The sequence below is a fragment of the Saccopteryx bilineata genome, chromosome 1 (assembly GCF_036850765.1).
Source record: "Saccopteryx bilineata isolate mSacBil1 chromosome 1, mSacBil1_pri_phased_curated, whole genome shotgun sequence".
Lineage (NCBI taxonomy): Eukaryota > Metazoa > Chordata > Mammalia > Chiroptera > Emballonuridae > Saccopteryx > Saccopteryx bilineata.
The window spans coordinates 393,684,147-393,699,152 of NC_089490.1; the positions used below are offsets into that span (position 1 = coordinate 393,684,147).

The 15,006-nt window shown below is 44.2% G+C and overlaps 2 protein-coding genes across 3 annotated transcripts in view; both read left to right on the forward strand.

Annotated features, from left to right (window-relative positions):
- Window positions 1–15,006, forward strand: part of LOC136318754 (serine protease FAM111A-like) — a 50,484-nt gene that overhangs the window by 15,278 nt on the left and 20,200 nt on the right. Inside the window, exon 5 of the mRNA XM_066251593.1 lies at window positions 427–4,883. Within this exon, the coding sequence (XP_066107690.1) occupies window positions 427–2,304 (1,878 nt within the window). The 3' untranslated portion in view covers window positions 2,305–4,883. Of the gene's footprint in view, window positions 1–426 lie in introns of the transcript that reaches the window.
- The window catches only part of LOC136318753 (serine protease FAM111B-like), a 69,063-nt gene continuing 68,010 nt past the window's right edge, over window positions 13,954–15,006 (forward strand). For both annotated transcript variants that reach the window (XR_010728117.1, XM_066251590.1), the window contains exons 1-2: window positions 13,954–14,058; window positions 14,530–14,687. The gene's annotated coding sequence lies outside the window, so the exon portion shown is untranslated. The remainder of the gene's footprint in view (window positions 14,059–14,529; window positions 14,688–15,006) is intronic.

The window sequence follows — 15,006 nt, forward strand, 5'->3', positions numbered from 1 at the left end:
CTCAACCAAAAATTAGGTATCAGTTCTGCTGAACCCGTGCAAACAAGGTGAATTCCACCACTGGGTGCAATTCGTCACTGTGGTCAGAAAAAATAAAACTGTACAGCTGACGTTAGTACCAGACCTGAGAGAGCACTGTGAGAGGGCTGGCAGACTTTTAAGCAGCTTTGTTTTTGATGCACCTAAAAAACAGTTGTCTCTTTCCTCTCAGCAGAGGGCACCAGTCTAACAGTATTAAAAACTTCTAATGGATGGGACAGGAAACATTTTCTATTTTGGCTTCAAACTCTGATGTATTCCTATTCACTGGGCCTTAGGAAACGGGTTCTGAGTTTCCTATAGAAATATTGTGATTTGCATACTAAAGAGAGAAACAAAACACATGAGCTGCATTCCTCTTTTACAGTCTTTAACATTTCCTTTTAGATCAAGAAAGAACCACAGGATAATTCCGATATTCCTCAAATGAAGACAGACCTCAAAGGAAGTCCACGACTTATAACTCACACCCAGGCTCAAGGACCCAAAGGCCAGGCTGTATCCCAAAATAAGGTGCTCTACATTACCTTGGATGTGTACTACAGGAAAAACCAAAAAATGAAACACAGGCTTTCACACAGTGGGAGGGATAGCTTGTCTGAGGCACTGCACACTCTCCAGGCTGTCAGAAAAGAGAGAGAGGCTAGGCGGGGCAGAGAGATGCTGGTGCGGGGTGTAGAAGGAATCGAAGGCTACGTAAACCTTCGAATGCCCCTCTGTTGTTTTCCTGATGATTGCCACCTGGCAATTACATTCGCCCGGAGTAAATGTGAGCAGAAAGAAGAGAACCAGATATTTGGCCGGCATGACAGGTCATCTATGGACTGTGTCAAATTTTTGATCCACGCAACTGAGAAGAAGGGAAAAAGGATCGTCAAATGTGGGGAACTTCACAAACAAGGGTGCAAACTCTGCGTCTATGCTTTCAAAGGAGAAACCATCAAGGACGCAATATACAAGGACGGCAGATTTCTTTCCATCCTGGAGGACCATGATTGGAAACTCATTGAAAACCTGGACTCTGTTGTAGAAAGCACGCAGCGAGTTGATGACTTAGAGGGCAAGTTCTTCCAGGTTGAGGTTGGGAAAAGGATGGGCTCTGGGGCAGCTGGCACTCAGAATTCTGATTTGGTAGCCACTCAGAAATTTGATATGGCGGCCACTCAGAGTTTTGATTTGGTAGCCACTCAGAGTTTTGGCTTGGCTGCCACTCAGCGTTTTGACTTGGCTGCCACTCAGAATTCTGAGTTGGTGGGAAGAAACAGCTGGGAAGATATTGTGCCCCTGTACCCTATTTTGAAAAACGAAACTGAAAACATTAGAAAAAACTTCAAGGAATCAATGAAAAGAAAAAGAGGGAAAACAATATTTCAGTTGCATAAAACAAACTTTGGGAAACTGACAAAAAACTCTACTCAGGTTAAAACAGTGAAACTTCTTTCTCATCTCAGTGACTCAGTTGGGTACATATCATGGGACAACAATGGAAATAGAGGTACTGCCACCTGCTTTGTTTTTAAAGGGCTGTACATTTTCACTTGTCGACATGTAATAAGTGACATTGTGGGAGAAGGAATAGAGCCAAGTCAGTGGGCAGACGTAATTGCTAAATGTGCAAGGGTGACATTTGGTTATGAAGACAGCCTAGAAAACAATGAAAACTATTTTTTCATTGAACCTTGTTTTGATATATCTGATATAACTCTTGATTATGCTGTTCTGAAACTGAAAGAAAATGGACAACAAGTACCTTTGGGATTATATAATAGAGTTGGTCCTGTGCCACTGAATGGGTTGATATATATTATTGGCCATCCAGATGGAGAGGCCAAGTCTACCGATGCTTGTGCTGTAATCCCTCAGAGTCAGAGAGTAGAGAGATACCAGGAACATCTGCAGGATAGAGTGACCGAGGGTCATTATGACTATATGCGGTATATTCACATGTACACACAAAGAAGTTTCCTGGAAATGGCTCCCAGTCCTGATGTGATTACCTATGACACCAGTTTTTACTTTGGGTCTTCTGGCTCCCCAGTGTTTGATTCAAAGGGTTCATTGGTGGCCATGCATGCTGCTGGCTTCACTTATGATTACCAAAGCGGAATTTCCAGTATCATTGAGTTTGGGTGTTCTATGTATTCCATCCTCCATGATATTCAACAAAACCACAGAGCGTTATATGAAGAAGTATTCACAACTCATCAGGATGTAGAAATGGTGAGTGATGGGGTCAAGGACACTGAGAATTCAGTCTCTTTGTGAGCTTTAGAAGAATTACCTGTGGAGTGGTATTCTATAGGTAATGATGGCAATTTTCTAAATTCCAAAATGATTCATTTCCTCAGTAATAATAATTAATATTACTGACCGTTTCGTAAGCACCATGCATTTTTTAAAATTTTTTCCTTTATTGAGAGAGCGAAAGAGAGAGAAAGAGAGAGACAGAGAGAGAGAGAGAGAGCACCATTGAGCTGTTCCTGTGTGTGTCCTGACCTGGGATCAAATCGGCAACCTCTGTGCTTCGGAACAATGCTCTAACCAACTAGCTATACAGCCAGAGCTGCATTTTTTTTTTCAAAACACATGAAGAAATTAGTTGTAACAACTCTATGAGATGGATTAATATTTTTATTTTAAAATCAAGTAAATTGAAGGATAATATTAAGTGATAATTAGGTTTAGGACACTAGAGGTAGAGTAACCATTTCTTTTTATTTTTTTATTTTATTTTTTCATTTTTCACATCTTGCCCTAAGTTCAGCTGCTTGAAGGCATGATCCAAGACTTGGTCACCTCGGTATTCTCAATGTCTGGAACAAAGAAAGTTAAGTGCTTAGAAAATATGTGGGTCAATCAATTGCAAAACTAGGGCTTCTGTTCATCTTAACTAAGGTGCTAAATGCTCAGTTAAAAATCATCCCGAATCAATCCTTTCAGAATTTCCAAAATCCTAATAATACTAATTTGTGTACATATAGTTGTCTTGAAATTCAGAGAGTAGTATCCACTCTTCATGAATTTATAGGCTATCAGGAAAGGAGGATATCTTAAGACTATAGTACTTTATTTCCCTAGTTTGAAAAAAATGTCCTTTTCCTGTTCTAGGATCCCATCCAATATACCACAATACATTTGGTTGTTATGTTTCTTTAGGATCTTCTTGGCTGTGACCATTTGTCAGACTTTTCTTGTTCTTGATGACTAACAGGAAGAGCACTGATCAGGTGTTTTGTAGCATGCTCTTCTATTGGAATGTGATATTTTTGTAATGTTAGAGTGGGCTTGTGGGTTTTAAAGGGAAGGTCAGGGAAGCAAAGTGCCATTTTCAATATCTATCAAAGGTATACACTGTCAATGTGATGTATGACTTGGGGTTGGTCTTGATCGCCTGGCTAAAGTAGTGTTTTCCAGGTTTCTCTACAGTAAAGTTAAATTCTCCCCGCTTTCCTATTAAATACTCTTAGGAAGGAAGTCTGTGCACGCCACATACTGAAGGAGTTGGGAGTTATGGTCCCCTTTCCTTATGAAGGTACTCCTGAAATCCCTACAGAAGCTATTTGGAATCAAGCTGCATGGGAGACTTGTCTCTTCCCTCCCACTTGTGTACATTGGAACAGCATCATGGATACACTTATACTCGGGGTTATGATCCAACAGCACTTTATTGTGTTGCTTCAATTGTTCCAATACCCTTCCACTTGGTTATTGTGTCTCCTCTGACATTCCTCCATTAGTATGTTATGCTTGGGGTTTTTTTCTTTCTTTCTTTTTGTTTTTAGCACTTCCTTAACTCCTGGTTTTTCATGGTGCTTCCAGGCCCCTCTGGTAAATTCCCTGCCTTTGTACTCGAGTCAGCTGTTTCTCCAAGGAACTCTGGCTAGTCTCAGTGGAGAATCATATTACAAACCAAGATCCTGGCAGTAGGTGTCTTTTCTTTCAGGTCCTCTCAGCTGACAACAAAGAAATATGTGTGTATTATACTAACTCATGTATACATACATCGTTACACACATCTGTATGATAAATGGTTCTTACTGATGTTTCCTACTCCAACCCATTCCCGCATGGGTCATTTCTGCCTCCCCCATGCTCATCTGTGAACTCTCCAACAGTGAGAAACTGGGCTCCTACCATCCCCCACCTGTTTACCGAATTGTTAAATTCCTGTATACACATATAGCAGTATCATAATTGTTCGCATGGGCCAGAACAAGAAATAACTTTGTGAACTGGAGTGCAGTGTTTGTGTCCAATTTCTTTTGCCTTCATTCTTAGACTCCTTTCATAGTTACTGTGGTCAGCACCTATCCCCGCCCCTTCAGTGTGTTTGCTCCATGCATTTACAACATGGTCACACTGTCGGGTCACAGCTTGCGTTCTATTCTTAGAAACTTTGACTAGCTAAGTGATTTTTTTAATTGCATACATTAAGGATAATTGGTCATGCTAAAAATTCTGTATCTATTATGTGCACAATGTGATGTATCTACCATTACAACATTATATGGAATTGTTTAACCACCCTAAAATTTTCCTGGGTTTCACCTACTTTCCCCTCCCCTCTCTCCTGAACCTCTGGTGACCACTGATCTTTTCATTGTATTTATACTTTTCTTTTTTCCAGAATGTCATATACGTGGAATCATGTAGTATATAGCTTTCCAGATGGCCTTCCTTCATTTAGCAACATGCAATTGAAATTCCTCTGTGTCTTTCAGGGTTTAATATTGCATTTCTTTTTATCACTGAATAATATTCACTATATGGATATACCACAGTTGATTTTATCGTTTACCTGTTGAAAAACCTTTTAATAGCTTCTAGTTTTTGATGATTATAAATAAAGCTGCTATAAGCATTTGTGTACAAATTTTTGCATGAACATATATTTTTAATTCGGTTGGATAAATACCAAGGTAGTTGATTACAGAATTGTATGGTAAAGTTATGTTTAACTTCTCAAGTATCTGCCAAACTGTCTTCCAATGTGGCTGTACCATTCCCACCAGCAATGAAGGAGAGTTCGTATTGATTCACATCCTCACCAGCATTGGGTTTTTTCACTTTTTTGGATTTTGGACCTATTAATACTGGTGAAAGGCATGATATTCTTCAGGGTACTATGGGCTTTATTTATGAAACTGAAGTTGCTGTGTATGATCTGGTATATGTGTATATAGTTATGGTATCAGTTTATATTATTTCAGGATAATAAACAACTATAAATACTACAAAGATAAGGTATTCAATTAAGAAACAGAGGTTAGCCCTGGCCGGTTGGCTCAGTTGAGACTGCTGGCCAGGTTTATAGAAGTCCTGGGGTTCCATTCCCGGTCAAAGCATAAAAGAGAAGCGCCTATCTGCTTCTCTCTCTCTTTCTCTCTTTCTCTCTTTCTCTCTTTTGCCTCCTGCAGCCATGGCTCGATTGGAGAAAGTTGGTCTTGGGTGCTGGGGATGGCTCCATGGCCTCTGCCTCAGGTGCTAAGGAAAGTTCAGTTGCTGAGCAACAGAGCAAGGCCCCAGATGGGCACAGCATCATCCCAAAGGGGATTTGCTGGTGGATCCCAATCAGGTTGCATGCAGGAGTCTGTTCTTCCTTCCCTCCTCTCACTGAATTAAAAAGAAAAAGGCAACAGAGATTAGATGACTGTGGGACAAGCAGTGGAAGAGAGGATCTATAAAGCTCTAGCCAGAGGATGTCAGAGAAAGCATTGGTAGGGGAAGAGAAGTCACTGATTGATGGGAAGTCGACACTGTCTCACCGGTCACCATGATAATGAAGTCATAACTTACAGAGAAGTTGCAAATTTGCTACATCAGATGCAACCTACAAGTGGGAACTTGTGTAGATATTATATGTTCCTGCCTGACTGCCATGATCTTTCAAGAAATAATGCCTACTACTTCTTTTTCACTCTCCAAATCTCTTATTTAGATTTTATTTATTGACTTTAGAGAGAGGAGAGAGACAAAGAGCAAGAATCAGAGATAAATAGAGAGGGGAACAAGGCACAGGAAGCATCAACTCATAGTTGTTTCTCGCATGTGCCTTGTCTGGGCACCTGTGACCCCAGCACTCCAGGTCAACGCTTTATCCACTGCAGCAGCACAGGTCAAGCTCCAAATTTCTTATGAATTCTTCTCTTTGACAAATGCTAAGCCATAACACACACAGGGATTTGCGGGGGAAAAATAGTTCTCAGCTTTATAAAAAAGTAGTGTTGCTATGTAACCAGCACACAAAACATACACACACACACACACACACACACTACATAAACATGTCTACAATCACAAATTACTGTTGGTGACATTGTAATGTGGTTTTATCATAAAGTGTATGTCACAACTTTGACTGATTACTTTGAGTCATCTGCACACTCACCATCTGGAAATAAACTATGCTATAACGTTATTCTATCACCAGGTGCTTTTTGTTTAGAAGAAATATTTTGACACAGAGAAGTATCAAGTAAAAATAATCAGGCTAAAATTTGTCACAAGGAAGATAGAAAAGTTTCTTTCGGTTTCCTTTTGATTTTACTACCACCCACCTCTTCTCTGCCTTTATGTTTCACATGAGAATTCCACATGAGCCTACAAAAACATGCAGCATGACCTCTCTTTCTCATTCGTACTTTGCTTCTTTTCCAAAACATTCATTTCCTTATTGTTGTCCCCCACCCAAAAACAAAATGGATGTCTGAGTCCTAGCTGCCATTATCGCCATGCTCCGGCCCTCGGAACTAGGCCAGTGTTCCCCTTCCACCCACAACCCTGTGGGCTCTATTGCTTTCCTCTCGCAGACATCACTCTTGAAGACAACTCCCTGCCCCATTTCAGGCTTACTGATACTAATAAGACAAAAACTAAACCAATAATTGCATTTTACTATACATTAAAATATAGTATGACACATAAATTAGGAGAAGAGGACGGAAGAAGACAACAGGGGAGAGGGTAGCATGTTACAGAAAGTGCTCAGGAAGACCTCACTGTAAACCTGTTACTTGACAGAGACCCGAATACAGAGAAACAGAGGCAGGCACAGCCCTGTAGTGGAGGGTCCCAGACTGAGGAGGCCCTGCAGGAAGTGCCCAAGAGGATCCCTGGGGCATACCAAGAGAATACTTGAAACTCCATTTGTATTTTTCCTTTTTTTTTTTTTTTTTTTTTTGCATTTTTCTGAAGCTGGAAACAGGGAGAGACAGTCAGACAGACTCCCGCATGCGCCCGACCGGGATCCACCCGGCACGCCCACCAGGGGCGACGCTCTGTCCACCAGGGGGCGATGCTCTGCCCATCCTGGGCGTCGCCATGTTGCGACCCTCCTGGGTGTCGCCATGTTGCGACCAGAGCCACTCTAGCGCCTGGGGCAGAGGCCACAGAGCCATCCCCAGCGCCCGGGCCATCTTTGCTCCAATGGAGCCTTGGCTGCGGGAGGGGAAGAGAGAGACAGAGAGGAAGGCGCGGCGGAGGGGTGGAGAAGCAAATGGGCGCTTCTCCTATGTGCCCTGGCCGGGAATCGAACCCGGGTCCTCCGCACGCTAGGCCGACGCTCTACCGCTAAGCCAACCGGCCAGGGCCTCCATTTGTATTTTTAACACAAAAATGAAAAATGAAATGTTCCTGACAATATGTGAATTTGAAAACAAAAATATAATTTAAATAAGATCATAGTGGTTGCATTCTCAATTTGTTAAAAATTGTAGGTGTGGGAGATGAAAAGTTCAGAGATCCCTACTGCCTAAAGCAGGGCTCTTTTGACAGACAGAGGTACATGTCATCCTGTCTGTACTTTCCGACCAAGTCCTATCTGAAATAAAATAGGTAGCAATATCCCATGTATATCGTTTTAGTGACATCTACTTTACAACAGAGACCCTATTCTTTTGTATTTTTGACAGCAACTAGACCCATGCCTTGCAGAGAGAGCTTCCTTATGAACAAATGAATGGGTGAGTGGAAGGATGGCTGGGTGTGGGGGTGGGTGACTCACTGAGCCTGCATGTATGGAAACACTGCAAAGACAGCCTTGGCACAATAAAGGAGTTGGGGATTTGGCATCTGATATGAGTTAATTCACCCAAGGACTTCCCTTGCACAATTTATTTACCTGTATTCCTAATCTGTGAAACAGGAAGTGAATAGAAAGCAGATGAGTTTTGGGGGCTGACCGTGAAGATCAAATGAGATAGAAATGAGCCAACCACCAAACACCACTCTAGAAGGATCAGAGGTTGAACTCAAGTGTTTATCCAACTCCAGGACCCAGAACCTGAAACACCTGCAGCCCCCTTAAACTCTATAAGGCACATTTGCCTCTAAGAAGTCCTTGATAAAATAAGGCACTTTGGAAAAAGAAGTCAACGGATAAGGGAATTCTGGGAGAGAGTCTGATCTCAGGGCCATTTGCTTTGTCCTGAGTGCTGCCCATGTGACTTCTGAGTCATCCTTACAGTTGGAAGAGGCATATGTGGCCCCAGGGTTTCTGAGTCCCACTGTGTGAGCCCAGAGGGAAACCACCCAGCTCCCCTGCATCCTGACCCCAGGCCACATCCACATGGGAGACAGTGGATGTGGATATTGCCTTTATTGGAGGGAACAAACCTTGGGTACTGTGCGGCCTCCTTCTTGGAGCCTCTGAAGTCTGGGGATTGGGTTTGTTCCTTCCTAAGAGGGGTCTGTCTGGGAAAGTTTGGCTACTGAGGATTCAGGACTTGTCGGTAGCCGTTCAACAACTGCTGGCTGACAAGGTCACAGCAGAAGAAGACCCACAACAGCTGGCTGACAAGGTCACAGCAGAAGAAGATCAAAAACTGCTGATTGACAAAGTTATAGCAGAGAAGACCAATGGCTTCGGGTTGACGAAGTCACCCAAAGGAGAGACACAACGATACTTCCCCCTTTGACTTTTTGAATTAATCTGGCCTTATATCCCCCCTTTTCTGGGTGTGTGCTATTATTTATAGCACAGGGATAATAGTACCGTGCTTTCCCTGTAGATTCGTAGTAATTTCTTTGGAAATGAGACAGAGGGTGTGAGTTCCACAGAAAAGCCTGTAAGCCCCTTGAACTGGACTCATAGACATAAGAGGCTGGCTATGATATCCCTCGTAAAGGGTTAAGTTTGTAGGAGAATTTCTTCTTAATCATGTTAGAAAGAATAGATTGTGACTTGTGAATGGGTAGAAGGCAGTGGCTGTGCACAGAGCACCTTTCAGCCTTCACTTAATTCAACATTTTTCCTCCCTAGCCTTTTCATGTGATAGAGTAAAGAAACATTCCTTTCTTCTTGCTTATTTTATCTGCAGATAGTGGTACACTCTGAGAAGAATAGAGTCAGAACTTAACTAGTGTTTAAATATAATAAATAAGTAATATTTGACTAGACAATAGTATCTTAGGTAAGGTATAGTAGAATGGCCCATTGTGTGGCCTAGGATGAGAGCGCAATCGGCAAGAAAATAATGTTTTACTAAGAGAATTGTCTTTTGACTAAAGGCAGTTACTGGGCTTTCTCAGTGAGATGTTCGCATGAGTAAATACTTCCCAAGATTTTTTGATAATGAGAAAAATGTAGGGGAATCCATAGAAGTAATAACAGTTAATGTCTTATGTTGCTAGGCTATCTTGCAAGTACACTCTGTATATCTTTGGGTGAAAGCTACTCTTTTTTTTAAAAAAAAAATAAATTTTTATTAATGGTAATGGGATGACATTAATAAATCAGGGTACATATATTCAAAGAAAACATGTCTAGGTTATTTTGTCATTAAATTATGTTGCATACCCCTCACCCAAAGTCAGATTGTCCTCCGCCACCCTCTATCTAGTTCTCTGTGCCCCTCCCCCTCCCCCTAACTCTCTCCCTCCCTCCCTCCCATGTCCTCCCTCCCCCCACCCCTGACACTTCTCCCAGGAAGAGATACAAATGGCCAACAGATATATGAAAAGATGCTCAGATTCATTAGTTATTAGAGAAATGCAAATCAAAACTACAATGAGATACCACCTCACCCCTGTTAGATTAGCTATTATCAACAAGACGGGTAATAGCAAATGTTGGAGAGGCTGTGGAGAAAAAGGAACCCTCATTCACTGTTGGTGGGACTGTAAAGTAGTACAACCATTATGGAGGAAAGTATGGTGGTTCCTCAAAAAACTGAAAATAGAACTACCTTATGACCCAGCAATCCCTCTACTGGGTATATACCCCAAAACCTCAGAAACATTGATACGTGAAGACACATGTAGCCCCATGTTCATTGCAGCACTGTTCACAGTGGCCAAGACATGGAAACAACCAAAAAGCCCTTCAATAGAAGACTGGATAAAGAAAGCTACTCTTAATGTTATGTCAATTTCTTTATAGGCAAGCCTTTTAGAATCTTGTGAGAAAAAGTAGGACACTGCATAAACTCAAAGCCATTTACCTAAGCAAGCGGTGGTCCATTGTTAGTCCTTAATGATTTCGTCTGCTAATCTCTCTCTGCCCCTTAACTCACAACAGCAGTAAAGTTAGTTAACTATTAGTACTAATACTTTAAAAGTTTTTACCAATGTTGTTATCGCTATTCAAGTTATTTTGTACTTTGAATGATTTGCTACCTGGTTTGTAATTTATAGATATAAATTAACTGTTATCTGGAAACATGTAAACATAGTGAAACAGAAGCAATGATTAACACCATGTAATTGTAACTCAGTGTGTGTGTATAAAAAGGGAGCTATACTAGCATTTGGCAGAGATGCCTGGCAGTAAATGCTAACCAGAGAATAAAGAGAAAGAAAAGAATCTGGCTCTCTCACTCGATTTCGCCGACACCGTCTCCTCCTGTGGAACCCCTGGATCCCCCCCGGGGCTAGACCCCGGCAAGGACTGCCCCTAAGCTAAGGTTGCTGGAAGTTTAGAGACCCCATCTTAATCCTCTCTCAAACAGGGTTCAGCTTTTTAAGTCACAGTGAACGCACTGTGAGAACTGACCATAATTTCAAACTTTAGCATGTGTGTGTGTGTGTCAATAATTTTCCTTCCACATGCAGAACAAGAGATGGTAATCCACTTCAGCTGGAACATAAGGAATGAAGGAGAGGGATGCCTCAGCAGCCCTTAGGGATGGAAGCCCAGGGAGGGTCATGAAGAGACAGACACTGATCATCGGAGGAGAGAACACAGACCAAAAAGTGAGAGGGAAGTCTGGACTCATGGTGATAACGATCTTGGCCAGACATACTGAGAAGTACATTTGAAGTGAAGTGAAAAGGAAAAGGAAAAACAGTTCTGCAGAACTTAAGGAAAACAACGGCTTTGCCTCTCAGATTCCCATTTGAAAAGTAACATGTATATCTTTAGCTCCTACTGGACCACTTTGGTCCATTTGCGATGGCATCCCAGCCAACTCGACCTTTCTGCTCATCCCAGGGTTTCCTGGCTCCCTGAGCCTGGCTAATGGCGGATGCTTCCACTCCGTCTCATTACCAGTCAGTCTCTTGGGATAATTAGCGAGATACCATTTGAGGTGGCATCTTCCATTTCTGTATTAAGTATAAAGCTGACCCTCACAGAGAAAACCACTGTCTAGAGCTGCCTGGGTCGGGACTACAGGTACCGAGGAGGGGAGTCGTCGTGGCTGCGTTCTGAGAGCTCTGATGCAAACCCACCACGACTTAGTGTTAGTGACAGGGTAGGAAGGGTTCAAGGACTCTGTGGAGCCACCAAGGAAACCAAACCTTCACCCGATGTTTATGTGGCGCACTTGAAATTGTTCAACACCTCCGAGGACCCGGTGTTTACCCTGAAAAGGCTACAGTTGCACATTCCCTTGGAACTAGGCACCTTGTTGGCTGTATGCAGTAAGTATCTGCATTTTATTATAAATGCGACAAGAATACATTTTGTCCAAGTGACAGGTGGAGGGCAGCTCTACTGTTGTCAACTCCCTAAACTGGTAAAGAACACTCACGTGGTTGGGAGAGGTGGGAATGCAGCAAATACTACAGCCAGGCCATGGGAGTCGGGGGACAAGCCAGAGCTTTCAGACAGTGACTGCTTCAGGAAGCCCTGGAAGTCAACACATCACAGGCAGAATCACTGATACGCATGCGTGCGTGTGTGTGTGCGTGCACACACATACATCAGCCGTAGCACACTCAGCAGCCCTTCCCTCAGATTTCCCGATATCAGTTAACAGACACTTTATATTTTTATTTATTTATTTATTTATTTATTTTACAGAGACAGAGAGAGAGTCAGAGAGAGGGATAGACAGAGACAGACAGACAGGAACGGAGAGATGAGAAACATCAATCATTAGTTTTTCATTGAACTTTGCGACACCTTAGTTGTTCATTGATTGCTTTCTCATATGTGCCTTGACCGCGGGCCTTCAGCAGACTGAGTAACCCTTTGCTGGAGCCAGCGACCTTAGGTTCAAGCTGGTGGGCTTTTTTTGCTTAAACCAGATGAGCCGGCGCTCAAGCTGGCGACCACAGGGTCTCGAACCTGGGTCCTCTGCATCCCAGTCGGACGCTCTATCCACTGCGCCACCGCCTGGTCAGGCGACACTTCATATTTTTGCTGCTCAAATCAAAAGCCCAAGAGTATTAAGGAGCCCTCTGTTTCTTTCATTTCTTCTTTCATAACTTTGTAACTTCTCCAGATTCTACCAAGAAAAGAGAATCAACAAGTGCCCTGCTACAATAGTTTGTTCTTCACCTCAGTACACATGTTGGTACTAGTTACCTGTACCAATTTAGGATGACAAGAAAAAACATGGTTTGGTGACACTTCTCACTTTCTTCATAATACATTTACACGTGTGCTCTTAAAGTTTGCTCTCTCCAACCCCATCCAGCACCTGCAACTGAAGCACTGACTATTCTCAGAGTATAGTTTACTCAAAGTCAAATCCGGGAAAGCTCTCCCATTAGCCCACCATTACCATCTATTTTTAAGTGAACATGTATTTTTCAGTGAGTTACAAAAAGGCTTGTCACCAACATCACCTACCAGGTATCATGTCCCCCTCTGACCAGCTGTTCTCACACAGCACCCAGTACTGAAGGCATCCGCTCCTATTCGGGATCTTAAACAGATGTTTTCTCAGATCATGGGTTGGGAGATGCCTGACTTCGAAGTCCCCCATCAGGACTGTCAAGTTCCACATCTAGTGGCCTGCGTCCTGGACACCAGGAGTGCGGGTGCTGGCCTCTTCCTTGGACTTGGCAGAGTCCGGTGTGCACCAGCCCCTTGAACAAATAAGCTCATCCATCCGCCTGCAGGGAGGAGGTGAAATGGGAGTCACCCAGTCTCACTAGACCCCACCGCAGGAGCGGGCGCTTGCTGCCCTCTTGGGGGCCATTTGGTCCCCTGGAAGCTGACAAATCGCATGGCACTGGTCAACGCCGGCGGGATCCGGACCTGCCAGGTGTGGCCGGTTATCCGCAGCGGCCGCAGTGTCTGGCCTGGGGTGCTGGTCCCACGCACGTCGCAGCGGCTGAAGGGTGGAGACGACCGCGTGCTCGGCACCCGAGGCCGCGGTGACGCGTTGTTTGCCCCGCAACCCAGCGCGCCGCCGCGATCACAGCCCCAGGAAAGCGCGGCCCTGCGGCTCCTCCCACAACCGCCCCTGCTAGTCACACTGCGACAGGGACTCGGGCAGTCGGGGAAGAGGTTGGGATCCACGCTAGGCCGGGAAGGCTGAAAGTGGCCCTGGACCGAGTGCAGGAGCGCCTGCACGAGTGGGACGCGGCGGGACCTTCGAACCCGCTAGGACTGGGCGGGTGTGTTCCCGGACCCCGCCTTCCCGTCGCCAGCCCACCAGTCCTTTCCTCCCACGGCCGCAACCTCGCCGTCTATTGGCGAGAAGCGGTGCCACTTTTGGAGAGCGGGACTTTCCGCTCGTGGACTTGGCAGGAACGTCCCCGGGATAGCCCGCTGAGCGCCATTTCTGCAGCTCCTGCCACTCCCGGTTCGTCGGTGACCGGCTCGGTTGGGTCAGACTCTGCGCTTCGGTAAGTGGCTCTTCTGCATTTGATCGGACCTGGAATTCTTAGGGAGTGATTAGCATGCAGGTTTGGGAATGGGAAAGGGGGAGAAGCAACTTCTAATTGCCAGCACCCTCTTCGCGTTCCCTACTTTCAAAGGTCCCTACTAGAAAGGCGCCTGGAGAAAGTCTAGGCAGCTGTTCCACTCGCGCGCCCTGAGCAGCTGGGGGCTGGGGTGGGGGTGTATGTTAATAGTGCAAATTCCATGACTGCACTCCAGAGGTTCTGAATAGTGATCTTGGAGGGTGGGACCCTGTACTCTACCATGCTTGTTCAACATCCACAGGAGGTAATTCACAAACACATGTCAAGTTTAATCAGAGTCAAGGTCCTTAATTTGCAAATGAGGAAACTGAGATGCCCAGGTAGGGTGTGGAGAGAAGTTTTCAGGAAGACACCTTCTAATTGTTTTGTTGTTATTGTTGCTGTTTGGGGTAGAGGGGGTTCTTTCCTGCCCTTAGTTAGTGTTCACCATTGCTGCCCTGTCCCTTCTCAGCGGAACACCTGAGGGGAGCCACCGCAAGTACCCCAGCGTTCTCTCTGTGTCCTGTGAACTCCTGCCGCCTTGGTCTCTCAGCTCTGTCTCCTCAGAACAGGTATTGTTACCAGAACAAGCAGAGTTTTGTGTTGTGTTGTCTGTCATTTTTATTTATTTATTATTTTTTACTATTTCATGAGAGACGGGCTGAGTAGGTATAAGAGCATCTTTAATTTAAATTGCAGCAACTTGAGAAGGCACGGAATCCTGTCTAAAAGAACTGCCTTACCACTCTCTGCTGCTGGTGATTTTTATAGGGTTCAGGGGCTGTTAATAATGGTGTAAGGGGAAAAATAAAATGATTGTGCTGTTAGTCAGGTAACAATGTGCAGGAGGTGCAGTCTGGTTGCAAGGATGCCCCCCCCCCAGAATGTTCT